At 38.7% G+C, this 13075-nt stretch overlaps 1 protein-coding gene across 1 annotated transcript in view; it reads right to left on the bottom strand.

Moving 5' to 3' along the window:
• The window catches only part of reln (reelin), a 610589-nt gene that overhangs the window by 94302 nt on the left and 503212 nt on the right, over positions 1 to 13075 (bottom strand). The window contains exon 57 of the mRNA XM_053678020.1: positions 10710 to 10885. Coding sequence (XP_053533995.1) covers positions 10710 to 10885 — 176 coding nt within the window. The remainder of the gene's footprint in view (positions 1 to 10709; positions 10886 to 13075) is intronic.

Genomic DNA, 13075 nt, shown 5'->3' on the forward strand with positions numbered 1-13075 from the left:
AAGTAATGTTTAATAAATGGGAATGACAGAGGAAAAAAGCATTGAACACACTAAGAAAAAGCAGTTCTCCAAGGCAAAGTAAGGCAAGCAACCAGCTGAAATCCGTAAGTAGTGAGAAAGTAATTACACCTCCTATCTGTGCAAATTAATATCAGCTGGTTGATGGTCTGTAAAAAGGCTTTTCGTTACCAAGGTGTCACACAAAGACATCTCATGATGGGTAAAAGCAAAGAGCTCTGCCAAGACCTTCGCAACCTTATTGTTGCGAAACATAGTGATGGAATTGGACACAGATGTATTTCAAAACTTCTGAATCTTACAGTAAGCACCATTAAGGCCATTATTCGCAAGTGAAAGCAACATCACTCTGTCATCAATCAGTCATGCAGAGGAGCTCCTCACAACATTTCTGACCAAGGAGTTAGAAGAATAGTTAGGAGAGTAGCGCAAGAGCCAAGGACCACTCTGAAAGAGCTCCAGAAAACCTTGGAGTCAGCAGGTACCATCATCACAGAGAAAACAATAGGCATTGCAGTCCACCGCCATGGCCTCTATGTATGCTCACCCCTCAATACTCCATTACTAAAGAAAAGGCATGTTGAAGCTAATTTAAAGTTTGCTACAACTCATTTGGACAAGCCTATGAAATACTGGGAGAGTGTAGTCTGGTCAGATGAGAGCTAAATTGAACTTTTTGGCTGTCATACCACACGCCATGTTTGGAGAAGAAATGGCACTGCACATCACCCTAAAAATACCATACCAACAGTGAAGTTTGGAGGTGGAAGCATAATGGTGTGGGGCTGTTTTTCATCGCATGGTACTGGCAGACTTCATATAATTGAGTGAATGATGAATGGAGCCCTTTACCGGGAGATTATTGAGAAGAATCTCCTGCCATCCACCAGGATTATAAAGATGCAACGTGGATGGACCTTCCAGCAGGACAACGATCCTTAGCATACAGCAAAGGTGTTAGAATGGCCCAGTCAATCACCTGACTTGAATTCAATTGAGCAAGATTTAAAGACAATATGTTTAGAAGAATGAGCCAAAATCACACCTGAATACTGCAGCCAATTATTTTCTTCATACAGGAAGCATCTTGTAGCGGTCATTACGAACAAAGGCTTCTCCACTAAGTATTAAATATATTTCAGTTAGGGTGTTCAATGCTTTTTTCCTGTGTCATTCTGCTTTATTACACATAACTTCATTTATGGATTTAATGTTGGATTTCTTTATATGTGTGGAATTCTTGAGTTAATACTGAAGTCTGGAAAAAAAAAAAATCATGTGAATTCCCTCATTGGAAATATATTTAATGAGAAAAATGTTGATGCATTCAATACTTGTTTCCCCCACTGTATATATACACACACAGTTGTGGTCGGAAGTTTACATACATATTGTGAACATGAATGTCATGGCAATATTGCTCTTTCAGTAATTTCTTTGAACTGTTCTTTTTCTGGGGCAGATTGATTGTACAGCATACATCTTTAATTAAAAAAAACAAACAAGAATTTTGTTCACAAGTTTTAATTTATTTGGAGTTTTCTGTAGCCAACACAAGGTCAAAATTATACATACAGGGTCAAAAATATACATACAGCACGCCTAATATTTAGTTGAATGTCCCTTAGCAAGTTTCACCTCAAGCAGATGCTTTTGGTAGCCATCAACCAGCTTTTGGCAGAATTCTGTTTGAATATTTGACCACTCTTCTTGGCAGAATTGGTAAAGTTCAATGATATTTGTTGGTTTCCTGGCCCTGACTCGACTTTTAAGCACAGTCCACAAATTTTCAATAGGGTTGAGATCAGATTTTCCGAAGGCCATTCAATAAGCTTAATGTCAGCCTGCTTTATCCATTCCACAACCAGCTTTGATGTGTGCCTGGGGTCATTGTCCTGTTGGAACACACAATTGTGTCCAAGTTTCAACCCTCTATCTGATGGTTTGAGATTATGCTGAATAATTCTAAGGTAGTCCTCCTTCTTCCTTATTCCATCCACTTTGTGTAGTGCACCAGTTCCACTGGCAGCAAAACAGCATCAGAGAATGATGCCACCACCATGTTTAACAGTTGGTACAGTGTTCTTGCGGTTGAATGCCTCACCTTTACTCCTCCAAACATACCTCTGATCATTGTGCCCAAAAAACTCAATCTTTGTCTCATCTGACCATAAAACCTTCCTCCAGAAGGCTTTTTCTTTGTTCATATGGTCTGCCGCAAACTTTAGATGGGCTTGAACGTCTCAATTTTGGAGCAGGGGCTTCTATCTTGGATGGCAGCCTTTCAGTCAGAGAAGCTGCCAGCTGTAGTCAATCTTTATCACTAACAGGAAACTAAGAGGCCTTGGTCTTGGCAAATTAAAGGACATTTAGGAACTTTCAGAATGACTGAATTAATAATCTAAGTGTTTGTGTATATATTTTTGACCCTGTATGTATAATTTTGGTCCTATGTTGATTACAGAAAAGCACAAATGAATTAAAACTTGTGAACCAAATTCTTAATTTTTAAATTTATTTATTAAAGATATATGTTGTACAATCATTCTGCTCCAGAAAACGAAAAGTTCACAGAAATTATTGAAAGCCCAATATTGCCATTACATTCATGTCCATGTCAATGTATGTAAACTTCTGACCGCAACTGTGTGTGCATATATATATATATATATATATATATATATATATATATATATATATATATATATATATATATATATGTATATATTTATATATATTTATAATATCTCACAAAAGTGAGTACACCCCTCACATTTTTGTAAATATTTGATCATATCTTTTCATGTGACAATACTGAAGAAATGACACTTTGTTACAATGTAAAGTAGTGAGTGTACAGCTTGTATAACAGTGTAAATGTGCTGTCCCCTCAAAATAACTCAATACACAGCCATTAATGTCTAAACCGCTGGCAACAAAAGTGAGTACACCCCTAAGTGAAAATGTCCAAATTGGGCCCAAAGTGTCAATATTTTGTGTGGCCACCATTATTTTCCAGCACTGCCTTAACCCTCTTGGCCATGGAGTTCACCAGAGCTTCACAGGTTCCCATTGGAGTCCTCTTCCACTCCTCCATGACGACATCACAGAGCTGGTGGATGTTAGAGACCTTGTGCTCCTCCCCCTTCCATTTGAGGATGCCCCACAGATGCTCAATATGGTTTAGGTCTGGAGACATGCTTGGCCAGTCCATCACCTTCACCCTCAGCTTCTTTAGCAAGGCAGTGGTCGTCTTGGAGGTGTGTTTGGGGTTGTTATCATGCTGGAATACTGCATACTGTTCATGCTCTGCTTCAGTATGTCACAGTACATATTGGCATTCATGGTTTCTCACTGAAATGTAGCTCCTCAGTGCCGGCAGCACTCATGCAGCCCCAGACCATGACACTCCCACCACCATGCTTGACTGTAGGCCAGACACACTTGTCTTTGTACTCTTCACCTGGTTGCTGCCACACAAACACTTGACACCATCTGAACCAAATAAGTTTATCTTGGTCTCATCAGACCAGAGGACATGGTTCCAGTAATCCATGACCTTAGTCTGCTTGTCTTCAGCAAACTGTTTGCGGGCTTTCTTGTGCATCATCTTTAGAAGAGGCTTCCTTCTGGGACGACAGCCATGTAGACCAATTTGATGCAGTGTGTGGTGTACGGTCTGAGCACTGACAGGCTGACCCCCCCACCTCTTCAACCTCTGCAGCAATGCTGGCAGCAATCATATGTCTATTTCCCAAAGACAACCTCTGGATATGACGCTGAGCACCTGCACTCAACTTCTTTGGTCGAGCGTGTTGATGCATGTTCTGAGTGGAACCTGTCCTGTGAAACCACTGTTTTCTCTTTTGTGAGGTACAGCAACTCTGTATTGTATAGCATTTGGAACTGGAAAATAGTTCAGGGGGGATTCAAACACAAAATGTCCCCCTAGCTATACCACTAGGGATCATTATAGATCAAAAGTTTGCTAGGGTAACTTGAAGTAAGGCCAATGATTTATAGATCATTTGAAGTATTTTGTAATGAATTATGCAATGATTTTATACAGTTTAACCACACTATCTGGTTTTAGTAAGGACTCTGGCTGTTGCAGTCTGGGTTAGCTGAAATTTGATTGGCATTTACATGATAACTGTCATGTAACCAGAGAAGGAACTCTGAACTACAGTTCCCAGCAGCCACTGCATCACAGTCACATGACCACCTGCACCTGAATCACGGTCCTGGTAATTGAGCACTCGTGTAAATAGCCACAGTTTGCACTGCACGCTTGGTCTCACGTTTGTCTTTCTTTACCTTTGTCCCTGTTGCCGTGTTTTGTTCTTTGGTTTATGTTTAGTCTTTGCCACAGTGTTTTGCATTAAAGTCATAGTGTCTTTTGTATGTTTGTTTTGTTCTTTATTTAACGTTGAAATCTGCACTTGCATCCGTCTCAACCTCCATATGTGACAGAACGTGAGACCATGAAACTGGATGCAGCAGAATTTTTCAGGGTCCAAGAGTCTCTGAACAAGAGGGAGAAGCCGAAGTGGGAGCTTTATAACCAGCCTTATAACCATATAATTCTTTGCTTCACACCATATGTCGCTCCCCCTTCCTGCTCCATGGAGCACATCGTTCCCCCGCCTGCTTTGCAGAGAGCATTGTTCCTCCCTCTGGCCTCGCAGAGAACTTTGCTCCACATTCAAGCCAAGCCGGGGATATCATGGCATCTCTCTATGGTGCAGAAGAGACTGCTCCACACCTGAACATCAGAGACCACAGTCAGTTCATGCCTGAAACCAATGTCACGACCAACCAAGTTCTGCCTTCCTGTCATGCTGAGGACATCACTCTGCCTTCCTGCTCGGCTGAGGACTTTGCTATGCCTTCCTGCTTGGCTGAGGGTGTTGCTCTGCCATCCTACTTCACTGAGGATGTCGCTCTGCCTCCATGTTCCACTGAAGACGTCGCTCCTTTTCTTTGCTTCACACCATATGTCGCTCCCCTTTCCTGCTCCACGGACTGCATCGTTCCCCCGCGTGCTTTACAGAGAGCATTGTTCCTCCCTCTGGCCTCGTGGAGAACTTTGCTGCATTTATTACTGTACAAGAGGGTCATGCCAGATACTGAAAGCAAAGGCTCACATACTTTTGCCACTCACAGATATCTAATATTGGATCATTTTCCTCAATAAATAAATGTCCAAGTATAATATTTTTGTCTCATGGTTTATTAGGTTCTTTTATCTACTTTTCAGACTTTTGTCTGGGCCTGGCTAGCTTAGCAGCTCAAAGTTGTGTAGCTCTTCCCACAGTCCACCATTTATTCCTCCTGAGCTTTATTCTTCAATGTTCAGCAAAAGTTGGCAATGACAGACATGTTCGCCAGTGCTTCCAATGAACACCTCTTTAAGTTTTTCCCAATTGGTGGAGTAAACATGTAGCATGCACCGTATTTGTGTACCCGAAGTGGCCACTGCATGGTATCACACCACCATCTCGGAAGTCTGTATGACCTAAAGTAGTTTGTAGGACCTGAAGTTAGGTTAAAACTTTACTAACCCATTAGGAACTCAATAATGATAATTTCATTGCACTAAAAGGGCAATGGGTGTAATAATATTTCCAAGACCTTGAACATTCCAAGAGAAACCATGGGGAGCATTACAGAAGATTAAAACCTGCCACAACATGGCACAGCAGCAAACCTGCCTGTCAGTGGGAGAAAACCTAATATTTTGAGAAAGGCCTTCTCATCAGGACAACAAAGAAAAACACCCGTGTTACTGCAAAAGACTTACAGTCTGACCTGATGAAGCCTGGGCCAAATGTGTCAGTGGAAACCAGAAAAAGATTACTTAACAACCAAGGACTTCACAGGGCGGCTGTGCCTCAGGTGGTAAAGTGGGTTGTCCACTAACCGTAGGGTTGGCGGTTCGATTTCCGGCCCGCATGACTCCACATGCCGAAGTGTCCTTGGGCAAGACACTGAACCCCAAGTTGCTCCCGATGGCAAGTTAGCGCCTTGCATGGCAGCTCTGCTACCATTGGTGAGTGTGTCTGAGTGTGTGTGTGAATGGGTGAATGAGACACAGTGTAAAGCACTTTGGATAAAAGCGCTATATAAGTGCGCCATTTACCATTTAGTTCATGGCCAGACTCCATGACGCACACCACTCTTGACAAAGAAGCACAAGAAAGATCGACTGGAATATGCCAGAAGAAATTTGGATAGGTCTGCAGAGTTCTGGGACACAGTTAAATGAAGTGACAAAGCAAAACTGAAACTGTTTGGCCATATGGATCAGTGTTTTTTCTGGCAATCTTGAGCTGGCAATATTGATCGTGTGATGAGCATCATGGATTTACAGAAATACCAAGCCATTTTGAGGAGGAATGCTATGCCTTCTGTGGTGAACCTAAACCTTGGTGACAACTGGATTCTCAAGACAAAGCTTGGTTAAGGAATCAGTCCTGGAATGTCCTGGAGTGGCCTTCTCAGTCTCTAGATTTAAATCCCATAGAAAATCTTTGGATTTCTATCATGGATTCAATGCTTATAGAAATATGTACCTTTCTAAACTACTCTTTTTTGATTGTTTTTTACAAATTGTATAGACGGTCAATTCATATCTATTTAAACCATCTCAGCACCAGCTCCAATCACTGGAATGCATACAGTCATGTAAAAAAATAAGTATATCCCATGGAAATTGTTGGCTTTTTTGACATATTTGGACAAGCAAACAAAGCAGTGACAAAACAGTGCTTTATAATGAAGTTGATATACTTGAATGAAACCACAAGGAAGATTTTTCAATAAATTATTCTAATTTAATAAATTCTAGTAATTTCTTTTGTGGAAAAAGTAAGTACACCCTTAGTCTCAGACAATAGTATTGCCCTTTTAGGACCCTTTATCTCCATTGTACAACATTGAAATATTCCACAGAAAAGCCACTGCTTTTATATGACATTATGTACAACATAGTGGTGAATACTTACTCAATAGTGTATGGACCCAGGGGATCCATTTTTTTGCTATACAGTATTCTTTTTCATTATTAGGGGTCAAGCCCCAAAGGTTCAAAGACCCCTGTTGTTTTCGTTAATTTTCTTATTATTAGACGTCAAGCCCCAAAGGGGCGAAGACCTCTATTGTTTTCTTCTTCATCTTCATCATCTTCTTCCGCTCTATGGCAGCCCATAGAATCGCTTGATGGAAAGTTATGAAACTTGGCACACAGATAGAGGACAGTCTGTTGTGTTAGCACAGCAAATTTGGAGTCTCTATTTCAATCCCTCTAGCACCACCAACTGTCCAAATTTGCACTCACATTTATATTAATAGCTTTTGAAACATGAATCCTAGAAACAAAATTATTTTTTCCTCTGATTCCTTGGCTCAAGATGATTCAAGCTGACCCTGTGACATTTTTCTGCCATTTTGAATTTTCTGAAAAACATACTTTTCCGAACTCATTCTAGGCCGTTTGTCCAATTTGCACGAAAATTCGTCAGCGCCATCTAGAGAGATGTACGACAAAAATGAATTCACAGAATTTTGATAAACCATACCATTTTTGAAATGCACTTCAACGAATTTGACAGCAAGCATGCCAAAATGGACGTGAGGGTATATCTCCGTAATGCTTTGAGGAATTGTGAAAAAACTTGGTACTTTTCATCTGCATTAGGCCCTGAGCTTACCTCCAGTGTTTTGGAACAGCACCAACTAGTGGTCACGAGGTATGAAAAAAGCATATTTTTACTTATAACTTCTGGACAGTTTGTCATAAAATCAACAAACAAGATGTCATTAGATTCAGTGTGGCATACTGAGTCAAACAATATGAAAAACTTCTATGTCGGCCATTTTGGATGTTGGCCATTTTGAATTTAGTCATGAAGTGCTGTATTTTACAAATGACTTGACATACCGTTATGAAACTTGGTTTTTGTCTTTGGCACAATGTTTTTGAAGGGACTCAAAAAGTTTTGGGACAATGCCACCTTGTGGTCAAAAATTCAAAAACTATTCCTAATATGCTAATAGCTATTGACTCCTTTTGCCTACTGTCATAAGATTGGTCTTGATCCATGGTTCATGTTGAGAACAATGATACCAATTCACTCATGTTTGAGCAAACTTCCTGTCCACAATTTTTAAGTGTTTTGAAAACCTACTTTTTCAAACTCGTTCTTTTTGATTTACATGAAAATTAGCCTGCATCATCTAGAGGCACTCAGAACATAAATATATTCACAGAATTCTGAGAAACCATACCATTTTCGAATGGCGCTTTAACGAATTTGAAGAACACGCAAAATTGAACTTGAGGCTGTTTCTCCGCAATGCTTTGAGGGATTGTGATGAAACTTGGTAAGGTTCATAATCATTATGCCCTGAGGTGATCTGAACAGATTTGGCCCACTGCCCCCTACTGGTCAGGAGATAGCAAAACCAGCTTTTTTGACTTATAACTCTTGAACGCTTTCTTGCATGATAACCATCATGCCCTGATGCTACCTGAGCAGTTTCAGAAAAGCATCACATGCAAAATTTCTAAGCAGTAGCTATTTTTAGTTATTTTTCAAATAAATGTTTTTTTTTTATGATTGAAAGTTTACATTTTCTAACTCCCCATATGGTAATAAGTTGGCACACTGATAAACGAGAATCGGATCATTAAACACAGCAATTTTGGCATCTAACTCAATCCCTCTAGCACCACCTACTGTCCAAAGTTGCACTTACATTTATGTTGATCATGCAGCTATATTATTATTATTATTATTATTATTATTATTATTATTATTATTGTTATTATTATTATTAATAATAATAATAATAATTTAAAAAAATTAATTGTGCAGACAAAAGCATTTGTCAATCCTGATCTTTAAATAATTTGCATAATATGAGAAACTGATTTTTCAAACTAGTCCCTAGGTTTTTGTATAATCATTATAAAGTCGGTGCTATAATACTCAAAGCTGTCCAAAAACTAGAAGGACACTATACACCAAAAACAACTTAATGATTTCAAGGGTGCTCAGTGCTCATGCAAATAATATGAATGTTCTTAATGGACACATCTCCAACCCTGGCTGTGTCGTGATAGTTTGTCCATGAAAACCATGAACAGGAGTGAAGTCAAATAATTGAAAATCATTGAAAATCATGAAAAACACACAAATCATTGAAACTAGCACCTATCTTAAATGATTTTGACCTACCTTAAATGAGAATGCCATTCTAAATGCACCCATACAGATCCCAGACTGCACAAAGTAGCAACCCTGAAGCCATGTAGTCTGCGTTACCTCTTACCAAAAATTATGTTGAGACAGTAAACTAAAGAGCTGGTCCACACTTCCACTGCCTGACTGGAACATTCTTTGCTCCTCCTGAATCCCAGGTTCAACTATTGAATGGAGTCTCTGCTTCAGAAACATGGCATAGACTTTTTTTGGAGACTGAGAAGTGTGAACTTCTTGCTAGCCGAAAGGCATAGCTCCAGATCACCAAGCAATATTGACTATTGACCATTACCTTGTCCAATCCACCCCAGCAGCCTTACCACTATAGGATTTTAACTGCCATATAAACTTCAACCTCTAAGATGGACTCAAAAGACCAGAGATTTCTGGCAGTGCCTCTTTAAGGGAGCACATGTACACTGGCTTAAGGTGATCCCTAAAATACCCCTTTTATTGCTCAACAGCACTGGTGTCCACCAGTGCATCCTAGGCTTTCCGCAATGACAGGCACTGATTCTTACTTATGGCTCTACGATTGAGAACAAGAACATGGTTAATGTCCCCAACCTCACCCAATGCAAAGGTGAAGTCCTTTCCAAAATGAGAGTTAAATTTGTCTCTCTCAATAAAACTTCTACTAGACACTCCAAAACAACCTGGAAGGCTGGTGGGTACCCTCTGGCACCTTCTAAGACAACTGCTCCAAGAAGGTGAATAATTCCAAATTGAAATATTCCAACAGTCTACCTCACGTCTTTAACATACAGTATATTTCTTTTTTGTTGACTGTGAAGACAGTGAAAGGTGTTAAAGGTGTTGTAGGTTCTAAAGCTAATAAATGTAAAGCCACACTCTGATACATTTTATAAATTTTCCTTCTTAAATTTCTCAATTTTCCATCCAGACTTATAATTAAACATCAGTAAATACGGTATATCCGTAAATTATTATTGATCACTATCAACATAAAATGGCACAATACATTGTAATAAGATTATTGGTCATATCCCTTCTAGACACTAAGATATACTGAATGATAACTATTATGAATGAATCAGCAAAAAGCTCTGTTCAAGACAAAATATTATTCTGCTGAGATTCATGGACAATAATAAAATATCCTATGGTAGTAATTGGAATATGTTGACTACTTGCAAAGGTGTGCTTGGACTGCTGATTGCCACTTCTGGCTATATTTTATTATTTATTTTCTTCTATGAATTATTCTTGCTTCATGGTTCTGTTATCTATTACAATAACTTGCTTTATCTGAAGCATGTTTTGCTAAGAAATTTGACATTTTTAACATCACTATATTAAATATGCTATATAAATTAAAAAATAACATTTACATGTATTACTGTCAAAATTTATTTTAAAAAAAAGAAAAAAAAGTATTATATAATTATAACATGCAGTGCTGACCTTGAACTGCAAGATGTATCCTGGTTGGACAATTAGCTCTTGAGTAGCCAAGATGTTGTAGGTTCCATCATGGTTTTTGTTGGACCAGTAAAGATGGAAAGAAGGATTGCCACAAAAACCAGCTGTTCGCACACCATTTGGATAGAAACTCCAGTTTTCTTCATGAGATATACCCTCTGAGGGTTTGTTGAGTGATGAGAGTGTTGAAAGAAAGAGAGAGAGAGAGAGAGAGAGAGAGAGAGAGAGAGAGAGAGAAATATGGTTATTTAATAAATATATAGGCACATGTATTTTTCTTATGGCATAATATTGATCAGAAAACTTATTTCTACATGCTTTAATTTTTTTGTTCTTTATGTTTTCATGTGGATGGTTAAGAAGCTGTGTGGCTTTCCAAATCAAGCTACAGTGCTGTGAAAAAGTATCTGCCTTTTATTTGATTTATTCTTTATTCTGTTTTTGTGTACATCTCATACTAAATAGTTTTAGATCTTCAAACGAAATACAAAAGCAACCTGAGTAAACATGCAATACAGTTTTTTATTTTATTTTACTGAAGCAAAAAATGTTATCCAACACCTATCACCAATGTGAAAAACTAATTGCCCCCTTAAACTTAAAATCGGGTTGTGCCACCTTTAGCAGCAATAACTGCAACCAAATGCTTCCAATAACTGGAAATAAGTCTTTCACTTACTTCTAGGTCTATAATTTATTCCTATGTTTTGGATCACTGTCTTGCTGCATAATCCAGTTGCGCTTGAGTTTCAACTTATGGACTGAAGACCGGACATTCTCCTTTAGGATTTTCTGATGGAAAGCATAATTATTCCTCAATTGTTGCATGTTGCCCAGGCCCTGAAGCAGCAAACCATTCCCACACCATCACACTTCCACCACCATGCTTGACTGTAGGTATGATCTTTTTGTAGAATTCTGTGTTTGGTTTACGCCAGATTTAACAAGACTTCTGTCTTCCAAACAGTTGACTCATCAGTCCACAGAACATTCTTCCAAAAGGTTTGAGGATCATCAAAGTGTGTTTTGACAAAATTCAGATGAGCATTAATGTTCTTCTGGGTTAGCAGAATGTACTTCAGAAGTGCCTGGCACTCAGGCCAAAAGGTGGCAAGCAGGTGTGGAGTGGTAATCATGCTGTTCAGTTTTTCACTTTTGTATACCTTGTTCCACCATTTAAATGAAGATGATGGTATTTTTTATATAGCCATAGTTATTTTACACAAGACCATTATGAAAGCGAACATTTTGGTTTTGGTAAGCGTGTTTTATATACGCCAATATATGACTTGTTAATTATAATGTTATGTCTCCTTATGTCAGGAGACATACATCAGTGCCCTGATCCTGTTTTAAGTCACAATAAGGATGTTAGGATGGGGAACTCAGTTGTGAAAATCCCCACTCTGGCTGTTGAGCATGGTCAGCATTTGGAAAATCACTGCCGAGTGGAGTGCTACAGTGGACGAGTGGAATGAAACTTAACTGTTATGAGTAAAGGGATTTAATTTGAATGGAAAACTGGATACAGGATACTTTTTAACATCAAATAAACCCGGGAGGATACAGAGGATTCCAGGATTAGGGGAACCAGAGGTGGAAGATGGTGGACTACAGCGTGAACAACCGGACTGTAAGATCTATTTGTGTTTCAAAGGGACTGCCCATGGTTCATCTCAACATTCGGAGTCTGCTCCCCAAGGTAAGTGAAAATGTGCCTTTTTTTAGTTGCAGTGAAACCTGGCTGGATTCAGAGATAGATATAGCCAACTATAGTCTGACAAGGAGAGACCGAAATAATAAAGGAGGAAGTGTATGTGCCTATATTAGATCAGTTCTGATGTTGAAGGAGAGAAAAGACTTGGACAATGCTGCAGTTGAAGCAGTCTGGTTGGAAATGTTTATACCCAAGAGTAAGTACATTTTACTGGGAATTTGTTATGGTACTCCAGATTGGAATGATTTTTCTGAGAGATTGGAAGAGTCTTTAATTGGATCTAAGTACAATATAGGTCAAGAGACTATTATTCTCGGGGATTTAAATACGGATATGAATAAAAAGGATTCTACATATTAAACATTTTAGTTCTTTTCGTAACTCATATGCTTTGAAAGATTATTTTTGATGCAACTAGAATTACTCCTAAAACCCAAACTATCATTGACATTACATTGGTATCGGATTACACTAAGAAAGTAAGTGGTGTTTTGGATTCTGGTATTAGTGATCATTGTGTAATTTACCTAACTAGAAAAATAAACAGAGATACTATTAGGTGCCATAATACAGTAAAAATTAGATCTCTTAAGAAATATAGACCATAAGTATTTATGGAGGAATTGAATAA

The sequence above is a fragment of the Ictalurus punctatus genome, chromosome 4, assembly GCF_001660625.3.
Source record: "Ictalurus punctatus breed USDA103 chromosome 4, Coco_2.0, whole genome shotgun sequence".
NCBI classification, from domain to species: Eukaryota; Metazoa; Chordata; class Actinopteri; order Siluriformes; family Ictaluridae; genus Ictalurus; species Ictalurus punctatus.